The sequence below is a fragment of the Cydia pomonella genome, chromosome 18 (genome assembly GCF_033807575.1).
Source record: "Cydia pomonella isolate Wapato2018A chromosome 18, ilCydPomo1, whole genome shotgun sequence".
In the NCBI taxonomy this organism is placed as follows: Eukaryota; Metazoa; Arthropoda; class Insecta; order Lepidoptera; family Tortricidae; genus Cydia; species Cydia pomonella.
Genome location: NC_084720.1, coordinates 16992603 through 17016994, shown reverse-complemented (window position 1 = coordinate 17016994; position 24392 = coordinate 16992603). Strand labels below are relative to the sequence as shown.

The window sequence follows — 24392 nt, the reverse complement described above, 5'->3', positions numbered from 1 at the left end:
TAAGCAGCAATGGCCTTGCTCGCCATCAGAATACAATACTAGGCACTTATCAAATATATTGGAGCGGCCGAATTGCTCAAAAATATCTAAACACACAAGTACCTTGACCATAGAGAAATATGTAACATAACATAGAGTGCTCACTCCATACATCAGTTTTGGTACCAAAACGCTTATTATTTTCGTAGTCGACATCTAAACATCGAGTAGCGGAATTATCAGTACCGCTACTTGACACTAGATGTCTCGTGTCGCGTTTACAACTAATATTACAAACAGAAGGAGTTGTAGACTTCCGGTTATAAAATTAGCTGAAAATTGTTGAGCATTAGACTTTTCGTTCGTCGCAACATCTATTGTCAAAAAGCAGTACCTACTGATAATTCCGCTACTCGATGCTAGATGTCGAATACGAAAATAAGAAGCGTTTTGGTACCAAAACTCATGTATGGAGCGAGCACTCTATGTTACTTATTTTTCTATCCCTTGACAATGACAATAGCGGCCAGATATTTGTGAGTTCCTTGGACGCTTCGATACATATCTGATGGTGACTGTACATACCTACAGGGACCGTGCGCGTTGGAGGGTCTGCCATCTTTTGGCCTGAAACGGAACAATAAACATGTAAATTTACACGTCACGTGTTTTCTTGTGCATAGTAGGTTCTGCCATCTTGTGGGCTACATTGGAACAATAAACATCACATTTACGCCTCGCGCCAAATATCTGACGGCTCCTGTGCTGCCTCCTATAGTTCATGCACGCTCCCTACAGAGTAAGGTGCAGGTATGGTGGAAGTACTTCCCCAGTACTTTACGGAACTCTACCATAGAATAGTAAAAAAAAACTTTCTGAATCATTGAAACTGACAAATAATAGAAGGAAAACAGTCGTCTGTCACTTACCCTAGAACGTAGTGATTATATGCTCTTTGACTTACCCATGAGAATGCTTAAATTATATTTCTCGGTAACAGTGAATAATTGTATAACGGGTGAATAAACCATGGCCCGCAAAGGACAGGTTGCTATCCAGGACTCCGTCGAGACAGACGAGGAGTTTGAGAATTATCTCAATGCAAATTTCAATAGGTTGATCTGTGAGTAGCCAGTGGGTAACTTGACTTTAGGTATTTTTCGGTTACGGGCGTGCTTTTTATGCCCAAGTCAAATAAATCGAATAACAAACTAATCTTCGTTATCCTCTCGAGTCCAGTCCAGATCAAGTCTGCAAATAGTTACTTAAAAAATATTCATTAAAATGTTTACATGATATTACAGTAATAACCAATGCGTCACGAAACTATAACAACAATAGGTAATAGCAGACAAATTATATTGGAACAGTTGCCGTCATATATTCTCGTCCATCGCCAAGCAAACACAGATAATATAATAGTTCTTACGAACGCAAATAGGTGGTACTCAGGAGCTCATTGAGCAGTGAAAGGGCGTGGCGAGTTCCTGTGCGGTACAGGTCTTTCAGAGTCCCATACGGGCTCAACTTCATAAAAAAATATAACAATTTAAAAACCCCGGGGGTTTTTACATTGTCTATGACTGGAACTTTAGAGGATTATGCAAATTAACCCCCATAATGGTGTTTTAGGTATGGAAGTGTACTCGGATTTCTGCGGTCCCTGCCTCGCTACCGCCTTCGCCGTACGTAAGGGCAAGATGGAGATAGGACAAGATCGGATCGCTATGGTCAAGGTACGTTACGTACTTTACGAACTTATAGACCATCTACACGGAAAACGGTAAGGTGCTTTGGAATCACTTAAAAAGTGGGGTAATTTTGAAAATCGTTAATATTTCACACTACTCGAAACAGTCTTGCTCAAACCTTTGATGTATTCATTATATGAAGTACTTCTAGTTTGGTAGATATTAGCGTTAGCGATAGTCCCAGTGCATCGAGGAAAGAATTGTAGGTACGGCAACGAAAGTAGACAGTTTGTTATGAGATGAGTAATATCCTTAGGATAGGCGTCTAGCAGTTGTTCATGGGTTGAAGTCCATCATTTAATCCGAATTTTATATAAATAAATGGAATTTTGTTTTTCAGGCTATGTCGGACAATATTGACGCACTTTCCCGATTCAAAAACAAAAGTGAACCAGTATTTCTCTTCATCTCGGTGGGTAGCAGAATATCTTACTTACTTTTCATCACACTTGATCGAAAAAGATCTTATTCCATGCAGGTGTACTGAAGGACAAATGCCTATTTTGTTCCCGAGGGAGTTATGGATTGTGAAAAAAAAAAGCTATAACTCCAGGGAGTTACAGCTTTTTTTTTTATTATGTCTCTTCTTCATACAAACCAAGTAGCATAAAGGTCACAGCTCATTAGAGCCACCCCGCACCCGACCCTCACCGCCTCGCCTCGAGCGGTTAGTATTCTTCGTATGGATTTCTATGGGCATGCGCTCACTACATCAACTTCGTACCACCACCGGATAAGTTGATGTAGTGAGCGCATGCCCATAGAAATCCATACGAAGAATACTAACCGCTCGAGACGAGGCGGTGAGGGTCGGGTGCGGGGTGGCTCTAATGAGCTGTGACCTTAAATGAGTTTACTTTTAAAATACTGATATTTATAATTTTATATTTTTGTTTATGTTAAAATTATTTAGTTTGATTAATTTAACAGCCGTTAAATTTTTTATTTCATAATTTTCAATCGTGGCTGAATAGAATAGGTGTGTGCCTTCGATCCTCGACCACCTTCCTGAATTCGACCTGTCTGAATGTTTGATATGTCACCGTATTTAAGAATTATATCACTTAAAATTTAGTTTTTTCTTCGCAAGTGTGATGAAATCATTGTCTGTAACTCCGGGGATAAGAATATTGCAAACTCGGGTATTTAAATCCCTCCAGCCTGCGGCTATCGGGAATTACCACCTTCGTATCCAAAATTTGACTTACCCCCCTCGTTGCACAATGTACTATTTCTTGTCGGATTTCATAAATGCATTGAAAGACAAGATTTGCCCGAAGGTTCCAATTATCGGGTTAGCTGAATCTAATGTAGATTAGCGAGTAGAGACAGAGACGTATACAGATTATACTCTTTGCGTCCCTCTCTCTTTTGTAGATTTAGTGCGAACAAGATGCACTAAAATACGCCCTACGAACAGAAAACCAGCCAGCCAGCGGGTCGCTGCCAGTGAATGTGTTAAGAATATCGGTCATTGAGTCATTCAGCGTTCTTACCGCGCACATACCTATGCTACGATTGCTGCGCCGTAGCACGTTGTAGCACGTAGCAGGTTAATGTCAAATGTAGAGAAAAATCCCGCTAAGGAAAATATTATTATTATCCCTCTTACATGTGCTAGCAACTGCTGGTATATTTGGAGTCGTTGCCAGGGCAAATCTTAAAACAAGTTACCGTAAAAAACATGTGACATGATGACAGTGATGACTATGCTTCTCATATGCATGTTTATTAAGTACTTCTCGAGACCTTTCTAATGAGCCTAAACTCGGATGTGTTTAATATGCTCCTCCACCGAGTTCCTTCATTCCTTTGACAACCTTTCAATTGCATCATCAGATCAGCTCAGTGTTAGCATATTGCAATGTCATCGGAGACGGTAGTATTCGAAATTTAAGCTAAATCAGATGTGATTCAAATTTAAGTTACAAAATTATAATCAAACATACAAATTAAATACCGCAGCAAAACTAAATAAGTGTGTAAAATCGTCTATACACTGTTGAACACACTGTTTCAGAAAGGCAAGCTGACCCGCGCACTATTCGGCGCAAACGGGATCGAGCTATGTCGCATCATCGAGGAAGAGTTGGCATTAACACAGAAGGAGATTGACACGGGCGCCGCGCGGCCCAAGCACGAGATCTCGGAGCAACTGCCCGAGGAGACAGTGAGTGACTAGTTGACGCTGGCTCAACAGTTTACATACATGTTCTCTCTCGGCCGGTTTCGTCCACGGCGACTGCTTTAGCTCGATTGTTGAAGATAACACGTTCGCGTGTGGCTCGCGTGTCTATCTTATTTACAAAGACTCGTAACTAGGACCAGGAAATGACACCACTACCTACTGTAATTATACTTAATAGCCGCTGGTGGGCGAGCTTTCAAATCGACTAGCATGAGTTGCGTTCTCGGGCGCGAGTACATACTTGAAGTCGCGCTTGACGTATTAATCTCGTCTAATATCTCGTAAGTATTTATCGACGGGATTAAAATAGAAATACACAATCGCACTCAAAAAGATCCGACTTTACGCTATCATTATTTGCTATTCTAAAGCTGACTTTTATAGGGAACTGATAAAAGGAAGAAAAATTCTTCGCAGAGTATAAACAAGTTCTGTTCTGCGTAATAAATACGTTAATTAAACCCAGGCGCGGCTCGAAGACGAATTGAAGCTGGAAACTCAGATGAAAGCGGAGGAAGAGCGCATTCGAATTGCTACTCTAGCAGCCCGCAAGAAACGAGTCTCCGAACGGCTGTCGTACGCTGTGGCCAGCCTGAACTTCATACTGTTCTTCCCGCACTGCCACCAAGCGTACTATGACCTTTATGAGAACTGGGATGTGCTCGGTAAGTACAGGGCTATAACTACGAAAACCACCACTCTCTGCCACTCTAATTACGTCTTAGTGAGAGTAAAAGAGAAAGATCCCCGCAATATGCGAATTTCGGTTTTCGCGGTAGGCCCCCAGTTTATTACTCTAAGCAAGAAACGGGTCTCCGAACGGATGTCATACTCCGGGGCGGGCCTGAACTTCGTACGTTCTTCGCGCACTGTCACAAGGCTTACTGCGACCTCTATAGATCGTGTCATTCACGAAGACGCGTGCCTTGACTCGTATTGTCATGTAATTAAAGGTTAGATTTGACGAATTTGCGCGTCATCGTGGATGACACGAACTATACGAGAACTGGAACTTGCTTAGTAAGTACTGTTTACACTCTGTTCACTCTAAGAAGCGGATCTCCGAACGGCTGTCACAATCCGTGGCCGGCCTGAACTTCATAGGTACTATTCTTCCCGCACTGCCATCATGCTTACTACAACCTTTATGAGAACTGGGACTTTCTCAGTACTTACACCTTACACCTAAATGGGGTTGTGGCAGGTTGAAGTATTTTGCAAATGGCGCCCGCATTCGTTTTACGTGTCAGTCCTATGAACAGTGTTATTTTTTTTTGGGATTGTATGGCCTGGATGCTAGCCTTTTAAGCCAAATCTCATAGAACAATGCTAGGGGCAGGTAAAACCTATGCTGGCGTCATCTACACAAACTTTTGACAGGTGCCAACCTTATTGCGTAAACTTGTAAAGCAGCCTAAAGTGTTCTGTGGAATCCCGCGTCCTATCGCAAAATTCCAATTGTCCGCCATTTTGCTTGACACTTTCTGCTCGCTTGCTATATAATAAGGGACAGGGAAACAACATATATGTTTTTCTGTACCTCCCAGCAGAAAGTGTCCTGGAAAAGGACAGGGAGACTGAGGAGACTTGATCCTAGGGGAGACTTGGTCCCATAAATAGTAATGTTAAATTTTAAAATAGATCATTTGCAATTCTAACAATACGACAGTTATTTTTCATTTAATGGCAAATAATTATGGTTTTATAATTTAGGTGAATAAGTTTTCCCTTGGATCAAGTCTCCTCGGTTTCCCTCTGATTTAATAAAATATGTCAATCCATTTCCGTCAGTATAAAAAAGAGGCAAATTTAAAAAATGTAGTCGCGAATGGTTATCGTTCCATAGAAACTTTGAATCTCGCCCCTTTTTCTACTGAGAAACTTGTTTGTCTGGCTATAACTCCTTATCCTTTAAACACTCGATGCGAAATTATAACAACGTTCCACTATTGCAGCCATACAAGTAGCAGCCAAAGAGGAGATCCAGATAACAGAGGACATGATACCCGAGGTGCTGTACATGAGCGACGTGGAGCCCAACGAGGCGTGCGTCCACGCGCTCTGCCACGGGCCGGCGCTGGTCGTGCTGTTCAAGTTCTTTGACAACGACTTCAGGAACTTCGTGCGTGAGTAAGATAGACAGACACAGACAGGGACAGCATTAGACGTGTTTAACGGGGCTTGCTTTCCCGTGCTTTGTCTCGGGCCGGCACTCGTCGTGTTGTTCAAGTTCTTGGCTACGACTTCAGGAACTTCGTTCGTGAGTGACACAGACACACAGACAGGGACAGCTGTAGACATGTCCAACGAGGCTTGCGTCCACGCGCGCTGCCACGGGCCGGCGTTTGTCGTGTTGTTCAAGTTCTTTGAACTATCGTAACGACCATGGGAACTTTGTTCGTAAGCATTTTTCCATTTAGATACCTAATATACGCTGAGTGCGTCTGTGCCAGTGTTTTGATATACTCGTGTCTCGCGCCATCATGAAGTTGAAGCACCTCGCCTCTAATGCTCTCAAGTTAGCAGGCAACGCCACCGCTAAATATGGCCCTGCATATTTTTTGTCTATAGATAAAAAGGAATAGATGCAACAAAAGTATTTATTCGAACACGGCAATGTGACTTGAGCGGTCACGTCTTGCCTTTTGAGTGTTATTAAAGAAGTATCTTAGTTCTATGTTCTGAGTTACATTGATCAGTCTGTCAATTGTAGTTGGAGCAACCGGATTTTAGTCTGTCACACTAGGGGCAGCAGTTGTAATGTTATTTATCTTTGGACAAGACTGCAGATGTACAAGTTTTCAAAAACTTGGAAAAGTTCTCGATATTTTCAGGAAAAATTGACAGAAAACAGAGGAAACTTTCATTTGATTGTTATACCAAAGTATGAGGTAAATTTCGCAGTTTTGGAATTTTTCTGGACGCACATCAGTAGGCATGACCAACCGCGTCAGGCCACATCAATTGTCATTTACCTACCTATAGTGGCAGTTACTCGAAAATAAATATTATACAAAATAATGGTTACAGAGGTTCTTCGCCACTTTCTGTACGAGATGATCCCAGAGCCCAAAGAAGACGTGCCCCCGGAGAAGCAAATCCCGCCCATCCCGGCGTACGAGCGCTACGCTACGATCAGCAAGACGCCGAGAGAAGTGCGACGCGATCGTTACAACGCCATGCTGCAGAAACAGGTTGGTCGGTGATGCCATATGATGATAGGGAGATGGGAGGGAGGGAGTCCCACCCATCCCGGCCTACGAGCGTCATGCTACCATCAATAAAACACCGAGAGAAATGCAGCGCGATCTTTACAATGCCATGCTGCAGAAACTGGTTTATATAATTGTGTTACCTGATTAATACTCGTAGAAGAAGCAAGTCCTGCCCATCTCGGCGTACGCTTCGCAACCATCAGAAAGACACCGAGAGAAGTGAGGTGCGTTCACTACAACGCCATGCTGTAGAAACAGGTCAGTTATTAAAATTATTTAAACGGGTTACTCGCGTATTATTAGACAAAAACGCTCACCATGTTTCGATCCGATTTTGAGGATCTTAGAATATTAGGAGATAAAGATAGTTTATTATTCAAGTAGGCATATTACAATGCGCTTATGAACGTCAAATAAAGCTACACCGACTCTAACCCTACACCTCTGACCCCGAGAAGATCTAAAAAAAATATGGACCGGCAAACAACTCGGCGGCACACATCTTTTCAAAACATTATTACTATAGAAATCATGCAATTACATACAGTAGCTACTTTTCTTTATAGAAATTTGATTAAAAATATATATATATATATGTAATATCAAATCATACGGAGCACCGACTGCACCGCCTATAGCACCTAACCTAACCTAACACTTTATTGTTATATAATAATAGAACGTATAGTGTCTCGCAGCTTTCCAACGCCGGATTCGCCGATGACGTCTCTGTCCGCTTGAGTTGCAACCCAGTGCAACCATTACCCCCACAGTTCACTCTGCCAGCTAAGTCCTACATTAACTCAACCGCCTTCACTTTTCTTCAACCTCAACAGAAACCTCAATAAACGGCTTCCAGTTCAGTATCCGCTACTTTTAACCGGAGACCCGTTTCTACTTGGTCAAAGATTTTTGATTAATATTGGTTTCAGAGAGAAGAGGAGGAGGAACGAATGCGACTGGAGGCGGAGCAGGCGCGTTTGGCGCGAGAGGCCGAGGAGGAGCGCTTGGCGCAGGAGAAACAGCGCCTGGAGGAGGAGAAGATGGCGCGCATCGCGGCTGGGGTTCGTTTTGTTTTATAGGATAAAGAATAACCATTTTAGGTACTGACTTATTACGTTTATACATGTTCTAATTTGACTTGTTTTAATGTTTTGTTTGTATTAATGTCATATTTCATATACTAAAGAAAAAGTGACCAAGCTCTCCTATTTGACCTATTTTGTTTGAAAAAATAATAGGATTTTTTTGCACGAATGAAGGAAGAAAATGTTTCCCTCATTGTTTGAAGTAGCAACTCGATAGTGACATACTGGCCCACCAGCCATGTATAACAACAGGTGGTCTAGCCAAGACTGCGAGGATTTAATAACTGTCTGTAATTTTGGGTTATTCCCACTAGTTACCACCAAGTTGTTACCAGTGGTAACTACTGGGATTTTTTTCCCACCTTTTACCACTGGTAACTACTGGGAAAAAAAATCCCACTACTACCACCAACTCGGTTTGGTGGTAATTACTGGGTTTTTTTTCCCAGTAGTTACCACTGGTAAAAGGTGGGAAAAAATTCCCAGTAGCTACCACTGGTAAAAAATGGGAAAAAATTCCCAGTAGTTACCACTGGTAAAAGGTGGATTTTTTTTCCCAGTAGTTACCACCAAAATTTGGTTAGTGTTCAATACTAATAAAAACAGTCTAAATATAAAGTGCTTTAATCAATAATTAATTAAGTCGAATTAATTATAAGTTAATTAGTTATTCGTTGACTTATAACTCGATTACTGATTCAGAAAAATCCTACTATTTCTACTGTTTTTTTTAGTATTGAACTCTAACAAAATGTTGGTGGTAACTAGTGGGAATAATCCGTAATTTTCTGTACAAAACAGTCTGTCGATTTTTGCGGGGGAGTTTCACCTCAAATGTGGCATGTCAGATAAACGTCAGCAGGTTTTCGACAGATGGGTAAGCTAAGGGGCCCACTGATTAACAGTCCGCCGGACGGTATCGGCCTGTCAGTTAGAACAAAAAGTTGACATTTCCGAACAACTAAATACTAAGCTACTTCAAACAATGAGGGAAACACTTTCTTCCTACACAGAATAAATAATAGTACTACTGTGCAGAAATGACACTTCTTCAAAACCGAAGTTTGACATCGATTCAGGGACGAATTATGCTGTCCCTTTCTAATATATGGCACTATCCCTTACGGCCATTTAGGGTTGTCAAAATTCAAGTCATTATCTTATCTGTCGTCGTGCACGTATAGGGACGTCAAGTTGTGCCAACCCTAATAATTGCTCGGAGCAATGCTAAGCCGAACGGAGCCGGGAAAAGCTGAAAGGAGGAGTGTCGCCCCACTGCCTAAAGGTCTTGATCAGGACCGAACTTTTACTTTATTACGCAAGCATACGGTTGTTGGTAGTTGGGCAGTAGGTAGACTACATACAATGTATGCCCCTCTACGGCGTCTGCCTCCCCTAGGCCTCCGGTGACATATGCACTTGTCCCCTGTCCCCCTAGTTCACTGGCTGGCTACGCCCTTGGGTAGAGTGACAGCTGTCGCATCCGGAATTACAGATTTTGTTTTCCACGATTCTGTGACTTCTAATTACTCATTCCAGTTGCCTGCATCACCGGAGCCCGAGCCAGCAACGGAGGAGGAACAACTGCCAGAGGGAGAAGAAGGGGAGCGACCTGAGGGAGAGCTACCTGAAGGGGAGAAGGCAGAGCAGACTGAGGACACAGAAGGAGCTGTAAGACCCATTCCAAAATATCACTAATATAAATACAGTAAAGAGCCAACTTTGTCATAATGCGGCAATCCATTTCCTCTATGTTAAGTTTAGTTTTTAGGCATACCTAGGTTAGCAATCGAGATGCCTTTTGAACAGTGCTATTGGTTTAGCCATATAATACCTATAAGGTTCAGATAAAATTAAATTTTCTAATATTCATTTTAAATAAATTTTCGCAATTACGAAAACGACTTGTAATGGTCGTGTCGTGTGCAATAAATTTATCACCTGCTGTATACTCGAATATTTAATATACCAACCCTTGCGTTTCTCAAAATTTTACATAGGTACTTGATTCGGTATGATGTTTACCAAATTAAAATAGAGCTGGGCGGGACATGTTGCCAGGCAGAGTGATGGCAGGTGGGCCAAAATGTTAACGGAATGGTGGCCGCTTTCAGACGAAAGGAGTGCCTGGCGTCCGTTGGCTCGTTGGGTGGACGACATTTGGTGGACGACATGGTCACTTCTGGATGAGATTGGCTCAGGACCGGGATAAGTGGCGTACTGGAAGAGAGGCCTATGCTCAGCAGTGGGCGATAAAAGGCTGATATGATGATGTTTTATGGCAGTGATTTCCTTTTCAGTAACAGAGGCCGGAATTTTCGTGGCATTTTTGAATTGTCCTAGTGATTTCTCATTTATCGACTTTGCTTTGCAAAAATGCCAAGAAATTTCCGGCCTCTGGACTAATAAGGGACCACTCGTCGAAATTTGGTGCCCTAACATGAATATTTCCTTTTCTATGCAGCTAGCATGGCGACGTGGGTACTTAATTTGGGGCATTTACTATTCATACCTACGCACCTAATCACCTAACGTACCTATGATGAATGAATTTAACAAAAGATGTTATCCTGTTCAAAATTCGCGGTCCACTTCATTTTACTAGGGAGTAGGGACCCTTAGTACTCCGCGGATGGCAGTTCTGTGGTTCCAGGGTTTATAATGATACATTAATGTGTTGGTGTATTTTCCAGCCAACAGAAGAAGCCCCTCCCGAGGAGGTAGTAGAGGAGTTCCACTCAGACGTGGAGGTGGAGGGCGAGGAGTACATCCCTCCCGGCGGGCTGTTCGTGCCCGGCTTTTATTCGCCGCCCAATAACCTCGCCAAAGCCAACGGACTGAAACTGTTCTTCCCTAAGGTGTAGTACTAGCAAAGATAAGCTCCTGTAGAGGAGACAGAAGTTCCACTTGGACGTGGAGGTGAAAGGCGAGCAGTACATCCCCCCGGGCGGGTTGTTCCTGCCCGGTCTGTAGGTACTCGCCGCTCAATAACCTCGCCCAAGCCAACGGACTGAAGCTGTTCTTCCCTAAGGAGTAGTACCAGCATAGATAAAGCTCATGTAGAGGTGACAGGAGTTCCCCTTGGACGTGGAGGTGAAGGGCGAGCAGTACATCCCCCGGGAGGGCTATTCCTGCCCGGTCTGTACTTGTCGCCCAATAACCTTGCCAAAGCCAACGGACTGAAGTTGTCTGAAGGTGTAGTATCATGGCCATGGGAAGGTAGTATTAGGCACTTCTAAATTTGATATCCATCCATCCATCTCCGTCATTCTAATATTGCGTAAGTAATAGAGTCAGACCAAGCTAACTCGGCAGCGATTCACGCTCACCTACCTGACTCCTAGATTTGTAACAACTATACATATTCGGAAGTCAAATTTACAGTCCGCACAGTTGTTTTTTTGCGTCATTATCGTAATTTGTGACAGAAATAATTATATGATATACCTGACTCAATCAAGGGGGACAACAATTCTGTTGAGGAACGCAGGGAGAGTCCGCTGCCTCCCCCTAGAGGTCTAGAGCATAACATTTATAACTAAATAAATGTATGCCCCTCCTTCTTCTCTTTTCCTCTTCTTCGTCTCTTTCCCATTTGCCATATCAACCACATATCAACTGCCCCCTTAGCCCATCAGCTGGCGACGTCCATGCACTAATTAAAGTGGTTGCCAACTGTCAAAGCTGGCGCCATCTGACTACCCTACGGCTACTCAGTACTAATTTCCGTTGGACAGGTCGTCGCTTCAATGACGAAGATCGAGTCGGAGCACCTGCCGCCGCACACGCTGGTGATGTTCCCGGCGGACAAGCGCGAGGGCGTGAAGGAGATCGTCGACCAATATCCTGACGAGATACTCAATGTAACTACATATCTACCTGTCTGGCCTAGTGGGTGACCCTGCCTATGAAATGGAATGCCCTTTGCCCCTGGAGATTTGAACCCGGGAACAGCGTTCAAATCCCGGTAAGGGCATCTATTTGTGGGATGAGCACAGATATTTTTTCATGAGTCATGGGTGTTTTCTATATATACATAGTATATAACATAGTATAGGATGGGCATTTCTATTTAAAGTTGTACCCCCAACTTGCGTTTTAGATTTTGGAATGTTTATATTATTTCCTCTCAGAATCACGAGCTCTTTCGATAGATAGATAGATAAAAACTTTATTTCAATATTCGATCCTAATAATAGGAGAAAAAAAAACAAAAATATTTTTGTCTGTTTTGTTACGGTCGTAGAATGTTGTATTGAAAACGTAACCCAGCAGGCCAAAAAATTTGGAGACATCGTTTTTCTCTGTAACAATGGAAAAAGCTCGTGATTCTGAATAGAAACATTATAATAATTCCCAATTCTAACACAAAAAAATTCGTGTTCAACTTTAAATAGAAATGCCCATATCGTTGTCTAAGTATCTACACCACAAGCCTTATTTAGTTTACTGTATAGAGCTTAGTCAATTTGTGTAACAATGTTCTATAATATTGATTTATTTATTTATCTATTGGCGTTACTATAGGATCGCAAAACAGGTAAAACGTCATGGACCCTGCAGGCCCCTGGCCCGAGAGGAATCTAAATTTGATCCAGTGGTCGTGAGCACAAGTCGCTATTGCTCCCAATTTCATGAATTTGCCATAGGCCGCAATGGCCTCCCCCCGCTTTTCCATTCCTCCCGGTTTTGAGCAGTCTTCGGTCATTATTTTAAAAAGGAGTCTAGCTCGTCTCGCCATCGCCGACGTGGTTTGCCAAATCCCTATTTTGAGCTGGGCTGCCATTCTGTAACCATTGCCCACAGCCTCACGCGGCATACGACAGACATGGCCCATGGAATGTACTTTCTAATATTAGGTATGAATCCATTGTGTAGATTACGCTAAAAATATGTAGCCTGACCTCTGAACCGGTATTTGCGATGTGTAGTTATTTAGATAATGCAACTATGTAGTCGCATCGACAGTATTTGTAGCGTTAATTATAATGTCAATAATAGATAATAAATGCAACTGTATAGGAGTTTCCTACTGATTGCAACGCTATACTCGTTTCCTAAGTTCCTACTGATAAAACAAAATGAAGGTCTTTATGAGAACACACCAGTAGGGCTAAGATGGTCGGCTCTTTATTTGTCACCATGTCTGTCACGTTCTAACAAGTACGTAAGTGCGAAAGTGACAGACATAGTGACAAGAGATAAAAATGAACTATGTTGCCACCGCAGTTAATGAATAGGTACCTACCACAAACAGATTTGTTTATATCTATATTCTATTGATTTGTGTATATCGATTGCATCCGGATCCGCAAGTAACCACATAGGTCCGGAACCATTCGTGGGGCTCTCACAGGGAACCATTATAACGGCTATTAAAGACCACACTAGGACGAGACACCAAAAAGAATGGGACAGTCTGACGGGTCTAAAGCACTCAAAGCTCTTCATACAAGAAGTAGACTCCGGTTGGAGCAAAAAGCTATGGAAACTTAGCAGGAGACAACTCCAAATTATAACAGGGGTGTTTACGGGCCATTATGGGGTCAAAGGGGTTTTGGCCAGGATGGGACACTCTGACAACACCGATTGTCGAATGTGTGGTGAAGAGGAAGAGACAGTAACACACCTAATGTGTGAATGTCACGCCCTCGCCAGACAAAGAATGAAAGACTTTGGAGCAGGCTATCTGGAACCAAAGGAATTCAAAAGGCTACCCATAAGCTCCATCATCCGACACATGGAAATGGTCAAAAAGGCTCTTGAGTAGCTAATGGGTCTTTCCTTAGGGGGCAACTACACAAAAGATCCCTATGGGTCGAAGTGTATCCGCAAGGGCCCCCGGTAATCAGAAGATAAGATAAGAAGTATATCGATTGCTCTGTCCTATACGGTAAAGACCCCTATAATGGACGTGGCACCAATGATGAGACTATAGTCTGGCAAACCCAATTTGTCAGTAAATAAAACAAAAAAATATTGAATTAGGAATATATAGGTTTTAGGTACTATCAAGGTATCTTTTCCCAGTTGGGGATCTTCCATGGCGACGAGTTGCATTCTCTGGAGCACGTGGCCTACACAATCAAGCAGTACGACAAAATGGAGCGGGGCTACCCACACAAATCGTAAGTCTGATACTAAGTATTGTCTTTCTGTCAAAATTAACCACACAGAAATTTCAAATAATATACTTAGACATAGGTCATAAGTTCTGTCAAAAAGGTTTTGACTGATTAAAAAGATATGGGTACAAATCCTGTATTATTCATATGCATTGTAACGTAATTTGCTGTCTTAGTTTTGCTTAATTCTAGGTAATATTCGGAAAATGTTATAGAAAAACATGCAAAAAATATTACGCGACCTGTTTAAGTTGATTTTGATCCCTATTTATTTATTTTTCTTTTTACATGGTTGAATCTTACATAAAACAAAAGCTAGATCTTTTATCTTTCTTAAAATATATAATTCATGTAGGTATACATGTGTAGTTCAATTGGTATTGCAAAAATTGCAACTGGACGTGTTTTACCAAACCTACTCGTTGGATGGCAGTCAAAAATTAGCGTGTCACTGAAAATTATCCCAAGTTTGAAGGGTATTAGTTGAAATGCAGACTTGTAGGAGAACTAAATGCTGGTGATAAAATAACGTTCTAGTAAAGTAGGTTAATACAAATCAATAATTTGTACCTATTTTATTAATGTGACACTGATTTTTACTCCCTTTTGTGAAGTACAGTTTTTCACAATCCAGCCGCGTATTCGCGTCTAACGAAAACACTAAAGCAAACAAATTATACTCGTATTACGTTTTGATCAGTATAAAACAAGCTTTCGAATCATGGCAAACTTTTTTTTATTAAAAGCTTTGTATTACATAAATTACATTTTATCAGTCAAAACCTTTGCGACAGAACTTATGGCCTAACTAAGTACGTATTAAGCTTACTTCTTATATCTATGGACAACCCTATAACCTAACTTAGCCTAAGTTTACCCAGTAGCACTAGTTACATGAAAAAAGCCTTATATAGAGAACAATTCTATATGACGATCCTCAGACATGAGGAAACGACTTTGAAAGTTTCGTATATGCAGAATCAAGACCAATTAAGTTATTCGTTGTACAGCAAAGACCGCGTGGCGGTGATGGTGTCCCGTAAGAGGAGTCTGCCGCTGCTGCAACTGGCCGGGCTCAACCCGACTTACATTAGCATTGACCCTCCTACAGCCGTGCGTGACTGTCTTACCCTCTTCCCTGTGGGCTATGGAGACGAATATGAGGAGGAGGAGAGCGTAGTTGAAGAGGAGATTGTGGTTTGTTATTTATCTTAGTCCGTCATTCTTAAAAAAAATTGTCTGTGGGGTCCATATTGGGTTGCATTAAAGTTTAAGTCATATCTTTGGTACGCATAACAACTTGTGTCATAATCATCCTTGCGCATAGAAATGAAAAGTCATATTATATTGTGTCATACATTTTTAGCCATAATATTTGATGGCATACGTAGTAGTTGTCATATATTTTTTGTGCATACCTAACGAACCTAACCTAAAATTTATGCGAATTAAAAGTAAATGATTTAAAAAAAATATGACATTAACTCATTTATGACATAAACCCAGTTATGCTCAGGAATAATTGTGACAAAAGATTTTTATGACTTACAATTTGATCAAAATCAAAATCAACATTAGACAATCAAAATTATGACAAAAGTTGTTACGCGACCAGAGGGTGACCCAAGTCTGTGGTCTAATTGCCGCGACCCATACATAATTTATGAAAAAACAGACAGTCTGAGACATATTCTCAGAGAATGACCTTAGTACGGTCGAAAGCCGGGCTCAACCCGACATACATTATCATCGACCCACCTACGGACGTACGCGATTATCTTAACCTCTTCCTTGTGGGCTATGGAGACGACTATGAGGAGGAGGAGAGCAGAGTTGAAGAGATTGTGGTTAGGTACTTATTTTAGTCCGATGGTAGCCGTGTTCAACCCGAGATACATTATCATCGACCCACCTACGGGCGTACGTGACTATCTTACCCTCTTCGCTGTGGGCTATGGAGACGACTTTGAGGAGGAGGGGCACATTATTAAGGAGGAGATTGTGATTGGTTAGATGTATGTTGTCTTAACCCGTCATACACCAGCATCGATCCTCCCAACCTCGACTGTCCTACTCTATTGTTGGCTACGGTGCCGCCTATGAGGGGGAGGAGAGCATAGTTTAAGAGAAGAATGTGATTGGTTACATGATTGAACCTTGCTAACTACAGTATTAGCAAGAGAATCGCCATCCGCATCATCTGTTTTATCCGGTTGCCTGTTGGTTGGTTCCCAACAGGAAACAGGACAGCGTAGTCGAAATGGAGGTTGTGGTTGGTGGACCTTGGGTTGGTTGGGAAGGAGAGCGTAGTCGAAATGGTTGGTTACTAGCTTAAAATATACTTACACGGATCGACCAGGCTGCTTTCAAGTTACTGTTTTACCCTTTTCTCTGTAGGATTCAGAGTCGACTATGAGGAGTACGAAAAAACAGTCCAGGAGAAAATTGTGGTTGGCTACTTTTATGAATGTTTGTCTGAATTATGTGTACAGGCCATAGTAGGCTGAATTTGATTTTGATTACAATGTTCTGTTATTTTCAGGAAGTGCCTCCAGAGTCGGAACCAGTTGCTGAGGTAATTAATTAATGATATCATAATATTAAAATACGAGAAATTCATTATTTGAATAAATATGGTAGTATATCAATTATTCCGTCATTAACGTGTCGTAGCAGTCTCGTACTACTTATATAGGACTTAGGGCTTGTGCACTAATCACGCGAGGTTTTTTCGGCTACTTTTTTGGTGAGGTTCTTGGCTATCCCCCCCTTCCACACATAACTTCACGTGTATTTTTATTATATTTTTTCACTTGACTTAATTTTAAGATAAATAGTATTGTATACAGCAAATCTTGTTAATACTCGCTATTTTGAAGTGCCAAGTAAAGATTTATGTTTAACGAAACCGAGAAAAAGTGTGTAGTAGATATTATTACTTAGTTTCGTTCACTATAGAAAAATACCCCCTCTCCCCCAACGTGATGTGTCGTGATTTTGTCGTGACCCCCCTCCCCCCTATCGAACCTCACGTGATTTGTGCACAAGCCCTTATAAAAAACCTAAATTTACTTACGAAACTACGACTTATATACGAAATATAATTTTACATTAGTTAAAAAGTTGCTGGTCGATGTAGAAAAACACAAGGATACCTATCTGCATAGGTTTTGTAAAGAAAATTAAATATTTATTATTTTATTATTCTAGAGGCTATTCTATTACCCTCTCTAGTTCAATACGGGAAGGTCTGTGCCCAACAGTGGGACGCCTGTAGTCTGGTGATGGCTAAATTAAGGACGCGAGGAGAATTTAGTATATTGACTCGCTATTTCCTATCGATCGCAAGCCGATAATGCGGGCGGTCAATGCCACTGTGTGAGCGGGACAGCAATTGTAGGTCAATGGTCGAAATTCTTCGTGCTTAGCGTCCTTATTTCATATGATTTAATATCAAATGTTTATTGACAGGGTCAACCAGTCGAGAAGAAAGAAGGCGGCGAGGATGAGGACGAGGAGGAAGATTGAAATTTATTCAGTCAAATATTGCTAATATACACCGTTTCTTTTTGGTTTCCGTTAATTTCAAGGGGGCATTCCTGAGCTTAAATTAAGTAACTTTGTCAAAGACACCGGTATTCTAATTAACTCCATTTCGGAGATATTAATACATTTTTATATGTTAAGGCCCTTACGAGCGTGTACACTCGTCTTAGGGCTTGTTTACATATTAAGTAGGCAGTGTTTAGTAACATTTATACATTTGTATTTGTAAGTACTATCTGGGACGTTATCGGTATATTCGAAATGACATTGATATGTCACAGTTTTCAATTATTTGGTTGAGTTAAATGTAATGCCCGTGTAACAACGCTAAATGCAACATTTATTTACTATAAAAAAAAAAAACTTATGTCATTTAGTTTCCTTCAACGTACAGTCAGCATCAATAATAGTTGATGAAACAGGGCGCCAAAAGTATCTGACATGCCGCATAATTATTCCAAATATAGTCAAATTTCTAAAATTCACGTTAGAAAGTATATATTTTACAGTCTATTAGTTGTTCTATATAAAAGACATCACTTTTTTTAAGCTGTTACATAACGGAATTCAATAAAAACGCGGTGTATATAATATTTCGTAAGTACCTAGTTTTAATAGTATTTAGAGTTATAATTATTAAAGGTCTTTAAAGGTTTCCCGTCATTTACTTATTTTCATTAAATCGTTACCTGTTGAAAAATGAAAAAATACATTATATTTGTTACATGCGATCTTTATGTGCGCTCTGAAGAATAATGGTTTGAGGTCATCTTCTAAGGTTTTTATTTGTAAAAAGGAAACTACGTTTTTTTAACGATGCAAAAGCAAAGGCCTCCTCCCTAGACTTATAAATATAATAAAAATAATAAAATAAATAATATAAATATAATAGGGGGGACATTCTTACACAAATTGACTAAATCCCACGGTAAGCTCAAGATGGCTTGTGTTGTGGGTACTCAGACAACGATATATATAATATATAAATACTTAGATACTTATTCAACGCCCATGACTCAGGAACAAATATCTGTGGTCATGACACAAATAAATGCCCTTACAGGGATTCGAACCCAGGACCATCGGCTTCATAGGCAGGGTCACTAACCACTAGGCCAGACCGGTCGTCAAAAGACTTCCAATCTTCCCGATTAACTCCAGCAAACTACGATTAAGATAGTAAAAAAAAAAACATTTTTAATTTATTTAATTTTCACCTTAAAAAATGTTACATTTTACATAACTTTCATGTACCTACTTATATACAAAGGGACCTATGACACACCCGTTGCGCGCTCAACTCACTCGCAACGCGCTAGTGTAAAAGAGTCCTAAAGTTTACATGTTTCAGTCTGGTGCAAGTAAAAATGGTTAAGGATATTTTTAAATTAAGGGTTAAAATTTATATAAATCATCGTTTTAGTATTCACGCCCCGAGTTAGCTCACGTATGCTGATAAATCATTCTCATTAGTATATAGGTAACGGTCGGTCCTTATCCAACCCGGAATTAGAAATATCGTCTACCGCTCTCTATGGCAATTAGTTAACTTCACAATTACGCATACATGTATCAGGCTGAATCAACCTGATGCCGATTCTGCAGGTAGCACACCTACACATTACAGTCACGATATTAGGTACTTCATGTATACCTCAATATTAATCTTGATTACTCTCTAACTCCATAGCATTCGACAAAATTTCTGTACTAGATGAGACTACCCTGCTACGTGTCAGCTTATTTCTAAATTTAAGGTAAACCAAAAAACATAACACTGCGAGCATTGCGCACAACAGCGTGCCAAAGTTGGCCGCCAAATATCTGTTTGTGACGTTGACAAGTTTTTCTAGATTTTCATTTCCCGAGAGCAAAATTTTATTGTCACTATCTTGTGTATTATTGTTTATCTCAGTCTCACTTTTACATGTTATTCCATTTACATTTTCTGTGACGAAATTTGGGGATATCGCTCTCAGAGAAGGCTGGGTTCGCTCATGTGTAAACTTCATCAACATATCACATATTAACGGGTTACCTCCTATAGATAAGGTAGTCACACCAGAAAATTCAGTGAAATTAATTTTGTCTATAAAATTGTTGTCAAGATAAACAGCTTGTACATTTTGTAGTTCGTAAAATATTTTTCCATCAAATCTGTGAAATCTGTTATTCGATAAGTTAATTATTCTTAAACGCTCCATACCTTCAAATACGCCAAATTGAAGAAATGACAAATAATTATTGTTTAAATTTAAACTGTAAAGAAATTCACAGTCAATAAAGGATCCTGGCTGAATGTATGATATTTTATTATAACTGATATCAATTAAAGTTACACTACGCTGCTTTTGAAAATAAATGTTGCTTATAGATGCAATAACATTGGAAGTTATCAGTATCTGTTGCAGTTTTAAATTTGTACTGTTTATGGAAAATGATTCAATCTGGTTGAACGATAAATCTAAAAATTCTATTGCCCCAGTGCCATTGAAAACGTTAAACTCTAATAGTTTTATATTACTGTGTGACAAGTTGAGTTTATTTAATGATCCCATTCCGTTGAACGAGTTGTTCTGAAGGGTTTTGATGTTAGATCCCGAGAGATCTAAATCGTAACATGAGGACAACCCATTAAACGTGCGTTGAAAGATATCAGTGATAGGATTATTTCTTAAATTTAATTTTTGCAGAATTTTTAAATTGTTAAACGATAGTGTTTGTATATCTTCGATGGCATTATTAGACAGGTCAATAATTTGCAGCGAAGTGAGAGGTTTGAAAGTATCCCTTCGGATTTGTGTTATGGTGTTATTATTGATGTAAAAATGACTCAAGTTCTTCAGACCGGTTGTATCAAAATCTATGCTTCGTAGTTTGTTAAACGATAGGTCTAGTTCCTCTAAATAGTCGAGGTTTCTAAATGTAGTCTTACTTATTTTGGATATAAAATTTTTGCTGAAATCAAGTGATTGGAATGAAGGATGAGGTCCAAATAGATCTGGCCCCAGCTCCCCTATGTCCGCGTCGCTAAGGTCCAACTTTTTAAAGTATAGACCATTAAAGGCGTCAGTATCTAAGTAGCCTGCTAAAGTATTGTTATGTAGTTTTAAATCGGTGATATGCGCGCCTGCAAAGGCTCCTGACTCTATTTTCGAAATTTTATTAAATGACACATCGAGTGAATATAGAACACTGTTATTCTGAAACGTTGATTTCAAAATGGCCGCAATATTGTTGTTACTTAAGTCCAGTTGCGTCAAAGAACTCAAAGAGTTGAAAGAAGAGCTCTCAATACTTTTTAAACTATTGGAGCTGATATTGAGATATTTCAAAGCGAACAAGCTATGAAAGTTATCCTTATTTAAATGCGTTAAATCGTTGTGTTGTAAATACAATACTTGTAAACTTACTAGACCAGCTAGTGAAGAGTCAAGCTTGAAAATCTTGTTATTCGAAATGTCTAATGTTAGCAATCCTGTCAGATTACTAAACGTATCTTCATTGAACGATTCTATGTAATTGTAAGATAAACTCAAATGTCTTAATGTTACATAGGGTGCGATGTTGTTCTGTAGCACACCTTGGATATTATTATGGCTAAAATCGATCGTGATAACTGGTAACTGCCAGGAGCTAGGCCAACCTATCTGGGCGTCTAAACGTTCTATATTATTATAGGACATATTAAGCACGTTTATCATACTCGGTCTTGCGAATGCCGCTAGATTTAAAGAGGCAATACTGTTGCTAGAGAGATCAACTATCGTCGCTTGTCGTAAATTTAAAACAGCTTCTGGAAACTTCTTGATTCTTCCGTTCGTTATCGAGATGGTCTTTATATGACCGTTTAGCTCGCTTATAATTGACGAGTCATTGGCGCTGAAGTCGAAATCTGTTGCCTCAACGGAGATGCTAAAGTTCTGATGAAAGATGTGTTCTTCTGAGTAATCGTTGTATAAGTAGACGCAGGGCATTTGGACTATGAGGCTGATCGCATCACTGAGGTCGCGGGTGCAGACGAGGTGGCCGCCACAGGGCGAGTCGTCGACGACCTCATGGATGTTGCAGTCGCTGTCTACTGGAGGGCCTGTAGCGACCAGTAGCGTCAGTATTAAGGTTGCTTTTGCTGTGTTATCTGGAATGTGGATCATCAAGTTTTATCCGTATAGGTATGTGATGAGAAAGGAGACGTAAGTGCTCTAACAAGAGAAACAGTAAGGTCGACACGAGGGTCCGAAAATAGATAAAACTGGGACAAAGGTAAGGAATAACATAAGAGCTATATGCAATTCTTATTGCCTATCATAAGCGCTAATTACCTATATCCACACTTCCCGATAACGGGCCCAAAATAAGTCCAGATTTCTGGCCTGATAATCGTTTTCCGTTTCACGAAATATCAGGACATGGTTAACAATATTTGAAATGTAAAAAATACTTTGTCTCTAATTGGCAAAAATGTTCAATGTTTGATATTTTTGGATATGGACCATTTTTTTACATTTCAAATATTGTAAACGATGTGCTGATATTTAGTGAAACGAAAAAATATTCTTTCTCGTGCCCAAAACGGGTCTAATATCAGGCCTGATAAAGTGTGGATGTAATTGGCACTTTAGAGATCTTCGTATTATTTTGTATCTGTGTCGCTAAATGTTTGTTAAAGACATATTAGGTATACGTAGTTCTGAATTTAAAAAGGACATTATTGCACTGGCTTTAGAAGAATATACCTAGGTATTCCAAAAACATAAAGTCCTATCTATAGGCTTTTAGCTCGAACGAAGACTTGTAGAGTCGGACCCAGAAAACCTCTTCATGGCATTTGTAATGACAAAGTGTAGCAATATATGACGTTTATAATTATTAAATTCTTTCACTTTGTTCTGTTCAAGTTAGCTTGCAGTGAAACAGTTGGGGATTCCCCTTACTATTTTTTTAAATTTAATATAACAGAGGAGGCGGAGGAGAGACATTGTACAAATAAATGGGTAGGGAATACCTAATTTAAATTAGGAGAGAATATAGTAATATTAATAGGTAGTTAATCATAATTACTAATTGTGCACGGATTAAGTGTGCCATTTGTACAGCTTTGCATTGAGAAATAAATGGTAATAAACAAGCTTAAGAAAATACATTTTAGAAAATTCCAAAGTTAGATAAATATATATTTAGGAAAATGTTACTGACTGAAACAAATAGGGATGCGCGCACCCGGGATAAGCATTGTCAGCCGTCCCTTCCAACTATAAATATACCTACACTAAAATTAATATAATATATATATATATATATACGATATCAAATTGACTATCAAAATGCACTCATATATTTAAAAGCTCAAGGTTGTTTTTTGGCTGACAAATTTAGCCAGGGGTTCCACACAACACATGATAACAATTACAAAAAAAGATAAACTTACCCATTTTATCCTCTTCATATGGCAACTAAAACCGGCACTGCCCGATATTTCAACAAATAAATTAGGTACTAATTGATAATTATTGTTATTTGAATGGCTATCAAATGACCTGACTGTCAACAGTGGCGGTGCAACTGTCCGAATGACGGTGATATGAGACCGAGGGCCTTGTTGTGTTGTAAAGAGTTGTTTGTTGTAGAAGAAGTGTAAAGTTTAAGATAAAATCGTGCAGTGTTTGAAAGGTGAGATGGCGCTATACGGCGCAATGTTTGTGGGAACTGAATAGGGTTGGCCGGTCGAAGTATTTTACAGATGATATCAGGATAGATTTTTCCCGTCAATCCTACGAATAATGTCAAAAACTTGTTTTTTTTTTTGAATTATATGACCTAATGCTAGCCCTCTAGCCAAATCTCATAGAACAAAACTAGGGTAAAACCTATGCTGGCGCCATCTATACATATAGTTTACTTTGACAGAGCCAACCACATTGTAAAATGCCACTTTTCACAGACAAAGTTACCGAATAAAACACGGTTTAGACTACACTATTTTATTGGCTTTATTTCTCATGTAGATAAGATACCCTGTCCCTCTCTCCCCTACCTGTTTTCCCTAAGCGCTCTAACTCTTACAACACCGAAAGAAATAGTCTGCAACGCATTAAACGGGCTGTACTGTACAGTACCGACAGTATTCAGCTGTCAAATTACAGGCACGATTAAAACATTTCTACAGTAAGACTAAGATAACTCTGCAGCGATTTTGAGAGCATAGACTATGCAAGTTACTTTAAACGTCACACTTAAAGAAATTAAGACGTATAATATAACACTCTATGCTATCAAAATATTGGTCTAACTCTATTTACAATTATATCCCAAACTTGTATTTTGGAATTTTTATATCATTTCCATTCAGAATACGACAATAAAAGTGTCGCCAATAATTCACGCATTTTTTTGTTTGTCCGTTACGGAAGTTTGTATTGGAAACGTAACCAAATGTCCTTTTTTTTTGCTCTGTAAGTGTGGAAGATAAGAAACGAGCAATGCGACGAAATAAATGAGTT

General features: G+C 39.9%; 2 protein-coding genes across 2 annotated transcripts; one reads left to right on the top strand and one right to left on the bottom strand.

The window, feature by feature from the left end:
• The first annotated feature begins 943 nt into the window (after positions 1 to 943).
• Positions 944 to 17976, top strand: LOC133527688 (uncharacterized). The gene is made up of 15 exons (XM_061864807.1): positions 944 to 1102; positions 1612 to 1715; positions 2071 to 2142; positions 3751 to 3900; positions 4385 to 4583; positions 5874 to 6044; positions 6949 to 7112; positions 8066 to 8197; positions 9761 to 9892; positions 10915 to 11079; positions 11959 to 12084; positions 14252 to 14349; positions 15357 to 15543; positions 16889 to 16921; positions 17818 to 17976. Exons 1-15 carry the CDS (start codon positions 1009 to 1011, stop codon positions 17872 to 17874), a joined length of 1884 nt encoding a protein of 627 aa, XP_061720791.1. The 5' UTR covers positions 944 to 1008; the 3' UTR covers positions 17875 to 17976.
• A 1100-nt stretch (positions 17977 to 19076) lies between these two features.
• Positions 19077 to 23766, bottom strand: LOC133527687 (protein artichoke-like). The gene is made up of 2 exons (XM_061864806.1): positions 23321 to 23766; positions 19077 to 22030 (listed from the first exon to the last, which is right to left on the bottom strand). The coding sequence occupies exons 1-2, from the start codon at positions 23322 to 23324 to the stop codon at positions 19554 to 19556; spliced, it is 2481 nt and encodes an 826-aa protein (XP_061720790.1). The 5' UTR covers positions 23325 to 23766; the 3' UTR covers positions 19077 to 19553.
• Between the last annotated feature and the right edge of the window lie 626 nt (positions 23767 to 24392).